At 28.1% G+C, this 17,581-nt stretch overlaps 3 protein-coding genes across 3 annotated transcripts; 2 read left to right on the top strand and 1 right to left on the bottom strand.

The window, feature by feature from the left end:
* Window positions 1-10: 10 nt before the first annotated feature.
* Window positions 11-2,199, top strand: LOC107022831. The gene is made up of 4 exons (XM_015223415.2): window positions 11-311; window positions 385-506; window positions 892-1,056; window positions 1,861-2,199. The coding sequence occupies exons 1-4, from the start codon at window positions 102-104 to the stop codon at window positions 1,970-1,972; spliced, it is 609 nt and encodes a 202-aa protein (XP_015078901.1). The 5' UTR covers window positions 11-101; the 3' UTR covers window positions 1,973-2,199.
* Window positions 2,200-5,962: 3,763 nt separating this feature from the next.
* LOC107022849 (oleosin 1-like) lies at window positions 5,963-6,735 on the top strand. The gene has a single exon (XM_015223428.2). The coding sequence runs from the start codon at window positions 6,026-6,028 to the stop codon at window positions 6,509-6,511; it is 486 nt and encodes a 161-aa protein (XP_015078914.1). The 5' UTR covers window positions 5,963-6,025; the 3' UTR covers window positions 6,512-6,735.
* A 1,704-nt stretch (window positions 6,736-8,439) lies between these two features.
* Window positions 8,440-9,149, bottom strand: LOC107022995. The gene has a single exon (XM_015223559.2). It carries the CDS (start codon window positions 9,119-9,121, stop codon window positions 8,621-8,623), a length of 501 nt encoding a protein of 166 aa, XP_015079045.1. The 5' UTR covers window positions 9,122-9,149; the 3' UTR covers window positions 8,440-8,620.
* Window positions 9,150-17,581: the final 8,432 nt, after the last annotated feature.

The following is a 17,581-nucleotide window of genomic DNA, read 5'->3' as shown; positions in this document are numbered from 1 at the left end:
TTTGTAAGTACGGTTCTAATGTAAGTAATAGTCAAAACTCTGTAAGGACGTAAAAGTTGATAGAAGAAAACAGAGGAATAGTTAGCTAAATATATATATATATGGATGTAAGAAAAATTGTGGTAGTAGTGGAAGATGTGGATATAGCAAGAAGAGCACTTGAGAATCTGTTGAGATACGGAGATATAATTACTCTTCTCCACATATTCTGTACGACAAGATCGAAGAGCAAGAAGAAACTCAGGCTTTTACGCCTCCAAGGTTTCCAATTGGCTCTTTCTTTTCAAGACATATGCAACAATTTTTTCAATGTATGCTTACTACTTTTTATTCTGTGATTTTGTTTTATGTTACTGATGGAATAATAGAAGGGTCGTGTTACAGACGAAGACAGAGATTGTGGTGACACAAGGGGATCAAGATGGTGGAAAGATTGGTGCTATGGTTAGAGAAATTGGTGCTTCTACTCTTGTTGCTGGACTTCATGATCGCAGCTTTCTTTACAGGTATATAATTTTCTTTTACTTTTGCAATTGAATTGCTCAACTCTACCATTGAGATAGGATAACAAATTTGTTTGTGCAATACTACGGAGTAACAATTCTACTCGATAGATAGTTAGGCAAAAGATTCATTTCTTTACAGACAATGGCAACATCAAGCTTAGACTGATATCAATTAGGTTCGTGTTGTTGGAATATACATGACATATTAGGGAATTAAGGGGTATGTTCCATCCCCAGGCCTGCAATTGAAGCGTGAATAACATAACACAACAGGTACAACATAAGTGTTTATATCATTGTCACAAGAAAAATAGATAAATATTGACATAACTCAAATCTCAAAAGTTTTTTTGAAAACAAAATAAGTGTAATTTCTTTTGTTTAGGTTGGCCATGTCCCACAATCACATTGGTAGCAATTTGAATTGTAAAGTAGTAGCCATCAAGCAACCAACCCCACTGATGACCAAAGGAACAAGGACAAGGACCATCTGTTTTCAAGATAGTTCAACCAACATGGACTTCTCACAAATTGAAATTAATGCACTGAGGTAACAATATGATCATTTCATAATACGAAGCATCTTATAAATATTATTGACGCTTACCTGCTCCATCTACTAAATATATATACTTTGTGGTCCACACAATTTTATAAATGATAATTCTATACTTTAATTTCCTCTAGCAGGGGATTAATATATTTTGTTTGTAGCTATGGTTTAAGATAAAAAATTCTCTAATAAAATGAAATGTTTATATTACCAAACAGACTTAGAGTTTTAAGGTAACTAGAGTTATAACGAGTTTGATTTCTCATATTCAATCAACTAATAATTATTTCTTTATTGAAAAAATCGGAATCAAGAAAAATAAGTGACTTTAATAGATAATAATAATTATAATTGAGTGACCATCTGAGAATTCAAAATGTAGTCCTTTATAAAATATGAAATTTGTAATCCTTCAAAATACTACATAAAAGGTTAAAAAAAAGGCATGATAATGTAAAACTTAAAAGTACACTATCTATGTACATAAGTTAGACTGTAAAAATGATAGTGATTGAACGGCTATAATTGGTTAAATTATTAAGAGTGTGATTGTTTTAGATTTTCAAGGTATATTATAACTTAAATCCGATTAGTTACGTTTTGCAGGCCGGTTATTATGTTGACATGATATATATATATGAAAATTTGTCATTTCTACTTGAATTATTTTTTGTTGTGGTACTAATAGTAGAGTTTAGTCATCTCATCTTAAATAAAATTATTAAGTGATTTCTTTTCATATGTGTACGAGTTGTAAATTAAAAAAAGAACTGATTATTGAAATGTGGGATACATATGCAGTTTTCCAGTAGTTACTCCACCAAAAATTCCATACCAAATTTGTCCAGATCGTCATTCTATCATTTGGAGATCAGGAAGATCGATGGTCAAGAAGAAAGTAAATTCTGAATAATTTTGTCATTTCAATATTTGTGCATTTTTCTACATTATATTATGTGATGGCAAAAATGATTCTACATTTTATGTTTGACCCACACAACATTAAGCAAAAAGAGGGAAAATATTACTATACAAAATTTAAAAAAAAAAAACGAATGTTAGTTTGGGGTATGTCATTTAATTTGCCCAATCATTAGCTCAATGAGAGCAGGTGTCTAAGCTTTTGAGTTTGATCAATGATCTATGATCTATGATATTCCGTTACTATTACACCATACAATGGCAAAGTTGGAAATTGAGTTAAAAGAATATTTAAAGTTAAGTAAAGAATTTGATATATATTCTTTATTCGATATTTTATTTACATAACATAATTTTTTAATAAAGAGTGTTCATTCAATCGATTCGACTGACCACCCATGTTCAACCTAAATCTTTTTTGTTCCATAAACTCTGCAATACGTTAGAAACTAGGACATGCATCATGAAAAGATGCAAGAGTGTAGTATAAGTATCAAAACAAGGTACTCAGTAGATATTATAGGCTGATCGAGCAAGAAAGATAAAAACAATCGGAAAGATAGAATCTAAGCACAAAATTATGTCAAAGCGGATATGAAAAAATGACACAATTATGCAAACTAAACCTAACTAGACCCCATAAAATGATAGGCACACAAAATATGTAAGCTTCTATGAAAGAAGAGTAACCTAGATCAGAATCTAACAACATCGATCGGACTTCCTAACTAAGAACTAGTCAACTCCTTACCCAAACTAGCAAGAGTGACAACAAACCAGACAATCAACTCCAGCCCAGCTAGTAAGTGTGACAACCAACCCAGGCTGCCCATATTGCTACAACTACAACATAACGAAAAAGAATAAGAAGACCAAATATAGAACAATAATTATGATTTATTTGTATTACAAAAATGAATCACAAATTTTCCTGTTCATAAGAAAAAGAAAAAAAAAACCTTTAATCAAATTTAAAAGAACCTTAGAAAAAAATTAATCCAAAAAGGAAAAGTAATAAATCCTCACATTCTCATCCTTCCTCCTTCTACGTCTAAATAAGTTATTTGACATGCAAAAAACATTGTTGCATATACCCACAATTTTAAAATAATAATAATACAACACTCTTTTATTAAAGGTGAATCCTAATGTTGTTACAATAATGTCGACATCATTTGATGCATCACAAAGTATATATTTTGTTTTTGTAAGTTGTGAATAAATTACCTCATGTCCGTACTTGTAGAGGGTTTTATGACAATCAAATTTTGTGTATGCAGTCTCCAGTCATATGAATTCATGTCTTGAAATTACGAAATTTCAATATTTTCATGAGCACCTAAGATTTTTGGTGCGGTGCTTGAGAACATTTTGATATCAATTCTTTAAGGATATAGTTTTAGATTTTTATTTGGGTTTGAAATTTAAGATTTTGCTACGTTTACTCTCACTTTTTTGTAGAACAAAGATTATTATTTTTGAATTAGATTGGTATAGGTTCTTGATGAAATTTGTTGTGGTATGAAGGTAAGAGGAGTCCTTTTTATACAAGATAAATAGAGAAAATGTTAGATATGTTCATACTAATTCAAAAAGGTAAATTGATTAATAACATCACTAAAATAAGTCCTCAGATTTGAAAAGATATAAAAAAAATTGCTTGAGCAATACAAATAAAATTAGTTATTAAAAAGGTAAAATATTTAATAAAATATCCTATTGTCTCCTCATATTTGGAAATAGATAAAAGAAAATTGGTCTAAAATATCTTTGAAGTATTGAAAATTGTACAAAATTATCATCCATCCACCTATTGGCTCCAAAGTGCCCTCCTCATCCACCTATTGGTGCTCAACTATTGGTTATAATTTAACTTTATTAGAATAATTTATAAGTCAATCTACTACCCACCCATTACTAATTAAAGCCCACGAAATTAATAAGTCTGTCACATTACTAATGCAACAACAGGAAAACTACTACTAATGAGTGTTTTTAAAAATTTGAGGAGAAAATATCTATAGAAGTAAATTATCATACATTCAAGCGTATGAATAAAAATTACCGATAAACTTAAAAGTATGACTATGTTCATCTTAATTATTCTTTCGTCTCAATTTTGAATCCAAATGTGGATGACAAGTGTATTTTGGACCCAATAGGTGGATGAGAATGATATTATCGAGCCAATAGGTGGATGGAGGGAGGGTAATTTTATACTATTTCCAATACTTTGAGGATATTTTAAAGATAAAATATGATTACTTCCAAAAACAAAGGAATTACATCGGGGATGGAATATAATCAAATATCATCACATAAAAAGAAATAAGAAAGAGTTATATATTGAATTAGATTATATAAAATTAAAACACGTGTTATTTGTAATGTCATCAATACAAATAGCTAGTAATAATTCAAATAAGAAATTCATTTACTCGCAAACAGCATTTTGATCACAAATTAAATGCAAGAAATATTTTATTTATATATTACTTTCTATCACTTAATTATCGTAAATTAATATTTATAAATTATAAGTTATAACGATCATCACCTTGTAACTTTTATATGAGGCAATGGCTGATTTAGGAAGGGGGAAAGGGTCTCACTTGACCAGCTTCATTTTTTATGTTTTTTTTTGCCCCTCTCTCTTTTTTTTCTTTTGTAATTATTTGGTGCTGTGTTTGTATAAACAAATATTTAATTTTTTATGATTTTTTTTACCTTCTCTGTTTGGTAAACAATATTTGGTGTTTTGTTTGTATAAACAAATATTTAGTATTATATTATTAAGGAAATTAATTTGAATTCATTTCACAAAAGAATATTCATTGAAAAAAATTATAATGTGTTATTTATTTTAATTATTTTTAAAAAATATAATAATATATATGAATTATGTTTTATTTGTGTTTTTTTTTTAAAAATAGGGAAAATACCCAAGTACCCCCTCAACTTATGCCCGAAATTTCAGAGACACACTTATACTATACGAAGGTCCTATTACCCCCCTGAACTTATTTTATATGTAATTTTCTACCCCTTTTTAGCCTACGTGGCACTAGTTCGAAAAAAAAGTCAACAATTATTGGGCCCACAAGATAGTGCCACGTAAGCTAAAAAGGGGTAAAAAATTATTAATAAAATAAGTTCAGGGGGTAATAGGACCTTAATTTAGTATAAGTGTGTCTCTGAGATTTCGGACATAGGTTGAGAGGGTACTTGGGCATTATCCCTAAAAAATATAATATATATTATTTTATTTATTTTTAATTTAAAAAGGTGACACTACTTATAAAAATTTTTGCCTATGTCGATGATGTGAGGGTGTTAAATAGGTCAATTAGGTTGAACTTGAACGATTAAAATGAACTGAGCTTATAAATAACTCATCATTGGCCAGCCCAATAATTACTTTGACCGAGATAAACTGAATCAAGATGAGGAAAATTTAATTCACTTAAACTCCTATCAAGTTTTAATCTCTTTTTTTGTGACTAATATTTGTAGTAGTAAACAAATCTATTTTTTAATGGAAAAATCTTTTCGCTAATAAATTTGATTAGAATGATATTTTATCTATGTTACTTTTATTTTTTAAAAAATATTTTATTTTTTTAAACTTTAATGCTTTATAATTAAAAATATAAAAAAATTAGTTTATTTTAAAATAAAAAAGATGTTATAAATTTTTTAATCAAAATTTCTAGACATTTAACATTATTCTTTTTAAAATTTTAATCAAACATATTAAAAAAAAATATATATATATATATACGAGACCAATTTAGCTAAAAATGACATTAGATAATCCTTCCAAACTTAATTTTGTTTTGCTATAATAATAAACTTGACAACCACTTCCATCTTTTCTAAGGACCACGTGTGTGCATGCATGTTGCATGCAGAAACTACCAAGTACCAATATCTCTACACATGTCATTTAAATCCATCTACCCATCTTTAATTAAACTTTCTCCAATTTTCCCCTCATAATTAACTAAACCCCTTCACTCCACTTTCCTCCTCCGTGCCTGCAACAATGGCTGCTCGACCACCAAATTATTTCTTCAATCACACTCAAACCAGACCACCTCTAACACCGATTCGCACCTCATACGTTCCCTCATTTCTCCAAAATCTGCTAAAACCTCACGTCCCTAATTCAACACAACTCATGGGTTTTTTAACCCTTGTTATCTCTGGAGGAATTTTGCTCCTCCTCACTGGCGTAACTATAACGACCATAATCCTTGGGTTAATTTTCCTCACTCCATTGATTCTCATTACTAGTCCGATTTGGATCCCAATTTTCGTTGCCGCTTTTGGATTTTTATCCCTCTGCGGATTCGGCGCGGTAGTATTGGGTGCGGTAACTTGGGTCTACAAGTACTTCATCACCAGGAGATCGAGATCAGTGGAAGAAAATTATGATTATAGTACTGATACCGCTGATGTGAAGGATTACGGTAGAGAATTTGGTGGGTACCTTCAGTATAAAGAAAAGGATACAGCTCCCGGTGCGTAATTTAGGGGAAAACAGGTGGGGATTGCGAGATGAGAAATCGAAGATTCAGATAGTTAACCAACTGAACTACTGAGATTTTCCGTTCACACCTGAGTAAATTGTGGCATTAATTAACGTCTTCTTTGTTTTTTAATTTGTTTGTTTGTTGGGCTTTTGATGTTTTAATTGAAATGTAAAATTATCCTCCTTTTGATCAAATTATTTTAACGTTTTCATTTTCCTTAGTGTGATATTTTGTGTATATATATCTATCTATGTTGATTTTTAGCCTTCTTATATGACTTTTTTGTAGTTTTGTGGAATTTTGAGTTGTTAAATTGAATAATTAGTAACTTGTTTGTAATGTGACAAAAAATAATAATTCAAACGATACTCCAACATATACTTCTATAATATATTCCATCCATTTTAAATTAATTAACACAGGAAAAAGGTTGAAACATAAATTAAGCATAAAATCATGACTTCTTTTATTCTTATTCATTGTTAAATTTATGATTAAAATATTTAAATATTAATTTTAATACTAACGAATGATGGATAAAAAAAATTGAAAATAATCTTAGAAACGGAACAATTAAAGTTAATTTGGAAAACTAAAAATATCTCTAACAATTCGGTTGATTATTGGTTGTCAAAAGACTGCACGAAATAGAAAAATATATTAAATGCATGTCAACAAGTGCATAATTACCAATTATAAAGACAATAATTTAAATTAAACTAAAGGGAAATTAGTTATCTATTATAGAAAATTGCATTTACTAATGTAAAGTCTCTTTTAAGGGAGTAAACATGTAATCTCAATAGAGTCTTCTCTTTTAATGTTGACCGGTTTAAGTATCTTTGACTTGTAAGTTGTTATATTAATAAATTACATATTTTTTATATATAAATATTTTTGATTATATATTATTATGAGCTTATATAAACACTTGCGTTATGAAGATTTATTTATCCAAAAAATTAATAATAGCAATAACTAGTTATTTTTTAATATAATTTTCTAATATAGACGCTGATATTCGAACAAAATTTCAAATTGAAGTCCCTAATCTTGTGACCAGATACTTATTTAATGTCTATTTGAATTGACTCAGTTTTGGATTTTAAAATCAAAAGAACTTTTAAATAGTTTTAAAGTATTTAAGTAAAATTATAAAAGATGCTTATAAATACTTTAAAGCCAAACTAACAAATAAATAAAAAATCATAAGTTAAGAATCTCTAACTTAAATCTCTTTTGGCTTAGAAACAGCTCTTACTATACATATGTTTTTGGAGGAAATTCTACCACGTGATAAAACTCTTTAGTAAAATTTTGTTCTTTAACAACCGGTAACTATAACCTCACCGCTATATAAAAATTACTCAAACAAATAGCATATCCATATAAAAATATCAACATACAAATAGCATACCAAAAAATAGTTTTGAATTTTTAGATTTTAAACATGTAAAGTGATTAAAGATAGAAGACATGAAATCAAATATATTTTTTAACATTTATGTTAAAAAACATATTTAATATCATATCTACTATTTTTAATCACTGTTACATGTTTAAAATAATAAAAATATTAACTATTCCTGTTTTGTTTTAGATGAATTCATTTCTTTGGATCTTTTTTCAGTAGCTTATTAATAGCTTGAAAAATGATCCCAAAAAAAATAAAACTTGGGATCGGTAAGTAATTAAGAAAACTCTAATATTCATTTCATTTTCTTTATGTCGTTAAGCCTATTTGTGGGTACCAAAAAAGAAAAGTTTTGATTAATTTGAGGGGACTTAATTAAACAAGAATAGTTCTATATTAAGATAAATACTCCAATGTTCATTTCATTTTCTTTACGTTTTTAGACCTTAATTAAAATGGAAATAGAATTATTAGAAAGTACATTAAGATAACAATCAACTTTAACTGAAATTAATATTTTTTTCCCCATAAATCCTCCAATTCAAACGACTTAAATTCTGCAGCTTTGACTCCTTACTAAACACCAACCTAATTCCCTAATCACATAAAGAACCCCCAGAAAAAAGCAGCATTATGTTATCATTAATTATCACTTACACTCCACTAATTAACTGATTAGCTGACTAATCAATTAATTAATCTCTGGATGTTTTGATGATCCGGTAACATAGAAGGGCAAAGGACTACTCCTCGCCGATCTTACCGGCCCCTCCGCCAATTGATTCCCGTTCCGATCGTAATAAATCACGCCGGAGAAATCCAACGGCTGGCATTTATCGCCCATCAAAATCTCCTTCTGCCAAAGTCCTCCATCACCAAAATCCTCACCATTTTCAGCTCCCCCATTCTTAGATTTTTTCTTACGCATAAAATTAGTCGCCTTACCGCTTATCTTCGCCAGAAATTTCTTCGATTTCGCTAGCGATGAATTCTCCCCTGTTTTTTTGGTTTTGGTACTTCGATTAGGTTTCTTCTTCCACAAAGCCCAAATGGAATTCACCGAGCCAATTAAGGCGACAACAAGCCCATTCGAGGTGGCAGCAGCGGCAGGGGCGGCGGAGGCAGCGGCAGGGGAAGCGGCGGGAGCGGTGGAGCTGATGGCAGAGGTAGCGTTAGGTGGCAGGGGAACCATTGTTAATTTGTTAAGAGTGCTTAGAGGTGTGAGGGATTTTTATAAAAGAAAGTGATTAACACAAAATGATGGATTAAGAGATTTGCTTAAAGTAATAATGATTTGACTGTAGATTTGAAATTAGAAGAAAAAGGGTAATTTATACAGAAATCTAATTTACTTTAGTCAACTTTGTGAAAATAAACTTATTAGAAAAATTAATATCAATTTTCCAATATATGTTTAGTCAAACTTATTAAATTAACTTATTCGGAAAAGAATATTAACTTTTTCAAATATTTTTTATGAGAAGTTTACATTCCTTAATTAAATATTTCATATGTAATCACTCACTAAAGATAAAAAGGAAAAGAGGGTTCGAGAATGATATTTATAATAAATGGAAGTAAATATTTATTCATATTTAATATTTATATGTCAAAATCAATAAATGCTAGATATATTAGTATTTCTTTTATACAAAATATTTTCTTAATTATATTTCATTATGTAATAATATTTGTTTAATTTGATTATAAGAATATTTTTCTAGAAAAAGATTTTTGAATTTTTTTTATAATTAAATTAAACAAGTCAAGTGTATTAAAGTAAAACTATCAAAAAAGAAAATATTACCACTGTAATTCATTGGGCAAATTAAAAATGAAAGTAGTCCATGTAAAATGAGAGTACCACTACCTTAATTGATAAAAGATTTAAAATATTGATTATTGTTAAAGTTAAATCGGCTGATAAACACTTTATGCCAAAAGGTATTTACCAATTAATATAATTATTTTATATTTTGAGTTAAAAATACAAATTTGAAATTTAAATTTTATAGAGTTTAAACATATTATATTTTTGAAATAAAATAATTACGGTTAGACAAGTTATTTATTAGTAAAATTTTAATTAATTAATATATTAATTTACACTTCTCTATAAAAATGTTGAATTAGCATGAACTTTTTACATGAACAGTCCATGCAACATTATTTGGAATCGTATATCATGACACAAATAGAATTTATAAAAGGAAAACTTAGCAATGCATCATTCAACCAAACTTATTTTAACTTATTTGTTAAAATATGATTGAAATATAACAGATCTATACATTAATTAAATATATTATATTTAAATATAATCAATATAGTTATTATTTTGTGGACTAGATCCATTGAACTAAAATTATCATTGCATAATTAGTGCTCTAATTATATATTTTAGCTTGGCTTTAAGTTTTGATTAAATTTAATTTTCCATTAAAAAAATCTAGCATTAATATATAAAAGTATTTTCTAAAAATAATAATTTTATGTTTGAAACTCAAATTAAAAACATTTTATTATAAAAGATAAAAAAACTCGCTTAACACTTTGTAACAACTTCGATTGATTATTGAATATATATGTATAGTATACTCCATTACATACAATAAAAAGGTCTCTAAGTGATTTTATAAAAGGTTCTGGTCAATTATCCACTGCATTAAGATTTTAGACTATATATGGATCCTTTCTTATAAATCTAATAATTTTAGTACAAAACTACAAATTCATACGTATACGTTATTTATTTTTTTAGAAGCTAGTAAAAAGTATTACAAATAACTATTTTGTAATACAAAATTAAAATAATATTTGAAGATATTGAAGTAAATTACTAAGTACATACTAGTTGACTTGTACTCACAATATACATTTTGTATTTGACTAAATATTTTCGAAAAATAAAATTTTCATGTTAAGTGTAAGCTGTAGCTTAAATAAGAAACTTATATAAACACATTACTATTTAGAAATTCTTCAAGAAGCACTTATTATTATTTTTTATCTAAGATATTCCAAATAGACTCCAAATTAAGAATTGAAGGCAACTGAATTTATTGGTCAGAGAAGTAGTTTCTGACTTCCCATAATGTCTCTATCATTTCATGCAATCATTTCTAAAATTGTTTATTTTGGTCTTTAGATAAACGGATAATGCTCATTATTTTGGCATTATATCCTTTTCTTTGAGTATTTTCTTTTTATGTCTGTTTAGTAAAAAATAATCAAAGATGGTGATTTCATAATTTCTTTAAATGGACATATTTTAAGTGTTTTAAAGCTAAGTCTAATTTTTCGGTACTTGTGAAGTCTTTTGAGCAAATTAAAAATTATTAATAATTCTAGAGGGGTCGTTTGGTAATTAGTAAGATAAGAAATAAGTTGTTCATGCATTAATTTTTGAATAACTTTTATAATGTTTTTGTAGGTAGATAGAAATAGGTCCTTCATGTAGAAATTAATACGATGTTTGTTTAATAATTTAGGAACTCGCGTGGATAATACATGTATAATTTAATTATAAGAGAATTTATGTATTATTTTATAAAGAATAGAAGGTGGAATAACTAATATGTGAATAACTAATCTTTACATGGTATAAATAATACACATATTCACTCATAATAAACCCTTACATTATTACTAGAGTAAATTTTAGGTTTAGCAAACAAAGCAATTATATTTGTATGTCATAGTTATAGTTTGCACAATTGCGCTTCATAGCTAATATAATAAGAGAGAAATCAATTCATTAAAGTTTGCTGTGACTATTAATGTGTATATTTTGGTATACTTATACAAAAATCAATTGTATGAAATTTGTATACAGATAAGAAATAAAGTATATATTTATGTATAACTTGTGTTTCTTAAAGCGAGAAAGGACAAAAAAGAATTGGGCAGAGAAAGATTTGAATTATATAATTATAAGTGTATAGGACGAAAAGATATGTATTTGTATTTGTATATACAATTTTCTCTCACTTTATACAAATATAAACACGATTTATACATTTGTACTCCCTCTGTCCCTATTTTACTTGTCCATATTTCCTTTTTTAGATGTCCCTATTTACTTGTCCATTTTGACAAATTAAGAAAGGAAATTTCTTTTTCCTATATACTCTCATTTAAACTTCTTGAAAATTTCTAAGTTTTAATTCATCCTTTCTGAAACCATATTTAATAAAGGTAAAATTGTAGTTTCACTATGTTAATTATTGTTATCTTAATATGTGTCCCTTTTCTAAAGTGGACAACCAAATAGGGACAGATAGAGTATTAAGTGAGAGAGAGAGAGTGACGAAGGAGATCAGGAAAGTGGCGAGCGAGAAATCTAGGGAGCTAGAGAGACGAACAAAAAGATATGTATACAGAGGCGGACCCACATGGTGTCCGCCGGGTGCTCGAGCACCCATTAACTTCGTTACGGAATATATATCTATGTAGGAATTGATTGGTATTTGTATAAAATTAACATAGAGCACCCAATAAATAAATGATTTAGCTGGCTCAATGGTTCCTGGATGGGTACTTAAGACTCTTTTAGTGTTGTAGTACCAAGGTTCGAATCTCATTGTTAACACATATTTTTTATATTCTCACTTTAGAGCACCCACAACCTTAAATTCATGGATCCGCATATTTTTTTTAACACATATTTTTTATATTCTCACTTTAGAGCACCCACAACCTTAAATTCCTGGATCCACATATATATAATTTTCTCTTATTTTATACAAAGACAAGCACAATTTATATATTTAAGTTTGTATAAAGTGAGAGCGACGGAGAATTACAAATCGTTAGTTACGAATAAAAATTAAATAAAATTATAATTATATTATTTAATTTAATTAATAATTTACTATTTTATACAATTTTCTCTTACTAATACTGACATAATTTTAAATGGGCCGACGCGTCTTGGATCCTCAATGAGATACCTTACGGGTCAGTCCATTTGGACCATCACTTCTAGATATAGCCCAGATCACCCAAAACAGCACAGTATCGTGATTATTATTTTATTTATTAATTTATTTTTCAAATAATCATATGCATGTAACTTAAATCCATCGTATTATAGTAATATTACTTTTTTCTTTCTTTCTTTGCAAAAGTGATCGTGAGACTCTCGAGATTTTTGGCTACACTATATCAAAAATATCTTTAACGATAATAGTTAATTATCATTTAATATGTATTTTAGCGGTAATTAACAATTTTTGAAGATGTTTTAAAAGTCTTTAGCGACATTAATTCTAATGACACTTGATTAATATCGGCAAAGACTTTGACACACTTTATTAATGTGTCTACTTGTTGCCTCTAAAAGTTATTTTTATCGTAGTGCACGTGCTAGCTCTTTACCATGTGATATATAAGTATATTCATGTTCTGATGTTCAAATTGAGTCAAATATGTTTTTGGTTTAGTTAACTTTTTTAACGATTCAGATCGTTTTTATGTATTAAATGAGAAGACTAATTAATTGAACTAATAAGGTTATTTGTGATAAAAGAGTATAAAAGGGTCACAGAGGTTAATCACAAAGACATTTCGTAATTAGTAAATTAACAAAAAAATATTTTTATACGAAATTCAATAGTTTAAAGATATTTTAGATTATTTTCCTATAATAATATTAAAATGAGTAACAAATTGATGAACAACAGAACAAGCAAAGATTTTGAACTAAATATTTCGAAAAAAATAAGATTTTCGTATTACTTGTTAACTTAAAAAATAAGAAATAGGATTCCTTATCCAAACACATTACTATTTAGAAATTCTTTAAGAAACATTTTTTTCTCCAAAAAATTCCAAATTAAGAATTGAAAAGACAACAGAATTTATTGGTGAAAGAAGTTAGGGTTGTGGACTTGTGGTATCTGATTTCCCGTCATGTCTCTATCATTCCATCCAATCATTTTCTAAAATTATTTATTTTGGTCTTCACATAATTAATGGTGAAGGCTCAATACAATAATAAAATTATAAGAAAAATTCAGTTACTACTTCAATATTTAACAATATAAATATATATATATATATATATATATATATATATAACGTGGTTCATTTTTATCCCAAAATCGACTTTAAAGGTACCATATATTATAATATGCTGTTTGTACTCATGAAACTATTCAAGCACTGTATGTAAATTGCAGAGGTCGTTCAAGGAGCATTCAGCCTTTTACAATATAATTGCAGTATGTATGAGCATTCAGCCTTTTACTACATCTTATAGTTGAGTGATTTTTTTAGTACTAATTTTTTTTATATATATATATCATTCAAGTGTATTCACATATATTTAGGAATTGAGACACACTAACTTTCTCTCTCGTCTCTCTATCTATCTTTAATTATTTGTTACCATAAATATATGTACGTAGTGTATATATGTTATATATTTGAGATAAACCCGTTCTCTCATTCGTCTCTCTATGCATCTGTGATGTATTTAGTATTACAAATACATGTATCTATTGTGATTCATTTATATTTGAGATAAATTTTTCTCTCGCTAGACTCCCTCCTGTCTCATGACTTGCCTCTCTCCTAATAGCAAAAATATATACGTAATCATTATTACATCTTTGCCCGATTGTGGGAGAAAAGACAATAGTGCATGAAGATGAATTTGAATACTACTAGCACATGATATTAGGTAAAACAATAGTATTTGGTAGCAGGTGGGGTACTAGTATTGATGGAGAAAGCTGATTGATATAATCTTTTTTTTTGGGATTTGTCCCCTTATCAATACGTACGTTCCAGCTTTGACCAAAACTTGCAGCTAACACAATAGCTCATCAACAAACAATAATAAAAAATATTGTACTCATCAGCAACAAGCAAGCTTGCGTGGCTTCAGACAGCTCACTGTAAAAATCTCACTCTTCCCATCTTTTTTTTTGGCTGCTATTTAGGCGCCTAAACATAACGCATGGTAAAGTTTGCGTACATTTTATTCCTCCTAAATGTTATTTATAATACTACACAGAATATGTGGTTGATCATTTCTTCTCACCAAATAAAAAACATTAAAAACAAAAAGGAAATAAGACGTGACTAATACTTTTAGTTATCAGTAACATGAGAAGAACTGCTCTATACTGTCGGGCCTATACCGCCCAAGAATAAACTTGGGCCTTGTAAATTTTGGGATGTTGGCCCAACATAAAAAATCCTAGCTCTTGCTAAAGAGTAAAGATCATGTTCAGGCTGAGTTACTTATGTTAATAGTATTCGATGATATTTTTGAAGAATCCGAATAATCTAGATATGAACTCTAAAATATCAAAGCCCATGTGGTAATTCAGCACTACTCGCATCAGAAATTAAACATGCCACAATTATGATGCTTCGCATTTATTTTTTTCTTCTCCACCTTTTTTTTTATGCGTTCGTATTTCAAACCATAACCTTAATAGCATATACTATAAAACCTCTATAAATTAATATAGATGGAAGAATGAAATTTTATCATTTTATAGAGATATTATTTAATTGATAAATTAATATTTATTAATTTAAAGAATAATTTGGGATTTAGTGAAGGTTAATTTTGATTATATCAAAATCATTGTATCTTACTAATTTCAACCTTATGATGTTGGATTATAAGAATTTTCAAGATGTATTATTGTAACAAAGTTTATCCTAGGATATTAGAAGATTATGAAGCGGGAAAAACTAATTCAGCAAAGATAAATGTTTTGGATGCTATCAATTTTATATTTCTTATTTGGACAATAAATGTTCAGCACAAGACAATCTCAAATTGTCTTCAACACTGTAAAATTTATTAGGCGAATGTAATCTCACAGAATTAATTGAAATGAACTCACTTGTGAAACGTCATTCATGAACTTGAGGTCATGATTAATGATCTCAGTCACCACAATAAAGTGGATGTCAATAATCTATTGGATTATCCGGGTGGAAGCAACACATGTTAAGAGTTCCAAAGTTTAGAAAAAAATATGGATACTATCGGAAAAAACAATGTTGATGATGAAATTGAAGATGATACTATACATTTTGAAACTAGTTACTCCTTATGAAACACTTATCGCTTCCAAAACTCTTCACAATTTTATGGTGCAGTTTGAAAAGACAACATCAGAGCTCTTGGATGCAATAAGAAAAGTTTTGATGAGCTTCAACTAGATTTAATTTTTTAAAAAAAACAACTGAACACAATAGAATCATATCTCACTAATTGTCTTAAATATATTTGTATTTTTAAATAATTATTAATTTATGATATTAATGGGACCATATATTTACATAGGGGTCTTCTGAAAATATATTATCTTATTATCTTATCGAAATTGATGATTTTTTCCATTGGCCTAAGTTGAGACCGGAAAAAATATTATTTTAGAGAAATTATTAATTTATCGAGTATAAATTTATAGAGATTTCAAGGATAAACCGTGCACATATTAAATTTACGTATTTCCTTACAGCTGACAACAAACTGTAGTTTCTCTGATCATTTTTTTTCTTAAAAGAAATGGGTCAGTAGGTTTTAGTTTTAAAAAGGGTAAATTAAATAATATACGTGGTAAATCATAATAAACGACATGATGTTTAAAAATAGATAAAGAAACATCAAGTCTAAGTGTGAGTTTGAGGGATATTTTGTGCCAAACAAATAGGCCGAAAAAAAAAACAATAAAGAATATTTGTGAGTCATTTTTTATAAGTTTAGAATATTTTTGGCTCTTTTACAATTTAAAAAAAATTCATAACATAGTGAGTGAGGAAGCAAAGGGACAGTTTAATTAGTAAATGATTTAGAGGTGAGTTATCCAAATATTTAATTTTATATAAGTAATACAATGTTTGATAATTATTTAAGAGGGTAATTAAGAAATTACTTATAAATAAAATTAATACAATATACGGCTGTAATTTAGAGTCCCACATATAGCTAATATATATCTGTAAAGTTATAACGATATTTATATTATTAATAAATATATTACTAATACTCGCATATAAAATAATAAATAAATTATTTCATGACTAATTTCTCCAACCAGTGTACCCACTATTTTTGCTACCAAACGGCCCTTTACTAGTAAAAAGGTAATTTATTCATATATTCATTTTGTGTAGAAGTTATTCCGCGTTTGTTAGCTAGTTAAAAAAATAAGTTTTCCATATATAAAATTAACACGTCATTTGATTTGTAATTTAAAAATCTACATAACACATCAATCATGCATGTACAAGCTATGATAGAATTTGCGTTTTACTTATGCTGTAGAGAATGAAATAACTAATATCCAAATACTCAATAGTTATATTAGTAATTAGTATTTACATAATTCTAACTAGCGACGAAATAAACTCCTTAATTTTTACCGCAGTTAAGAAGAAAGGAAAAGCATTGCGCATGTTTGAGTACAGTAACCCTAGAGGGAAAACTTATAGGTCAAAAACCCTAATTTGCGCTGCTACCATCTGAGGACGATGGGGACCATGAAGGACAGAAAAAAAAAATTTTGTTCCATATTTTTATTAACAAAATGTTTTATGTTTTGGCCATTTTATTAAACTATATAGTAAGTTTTTCCAAGTGATACATACGTATAGCAAATAAAATCAACACAAAGTTGAC

This window comes from Solanum pennellii, chromosome 6, assembly GCF_001406875.1.
Source record: "Solanum pennellii chromosome 6, SPENNV200".
NCBI classification, from domain to species: Eukaryota; Viridiplantae; Streptophyta; class Magnoliopsida; order Solanales; family Solanaceae; genus Solanum; species Solanum pennellii.
This window is presented reverse-complemented; position numbering and strand designations above follow the sequence as displayed.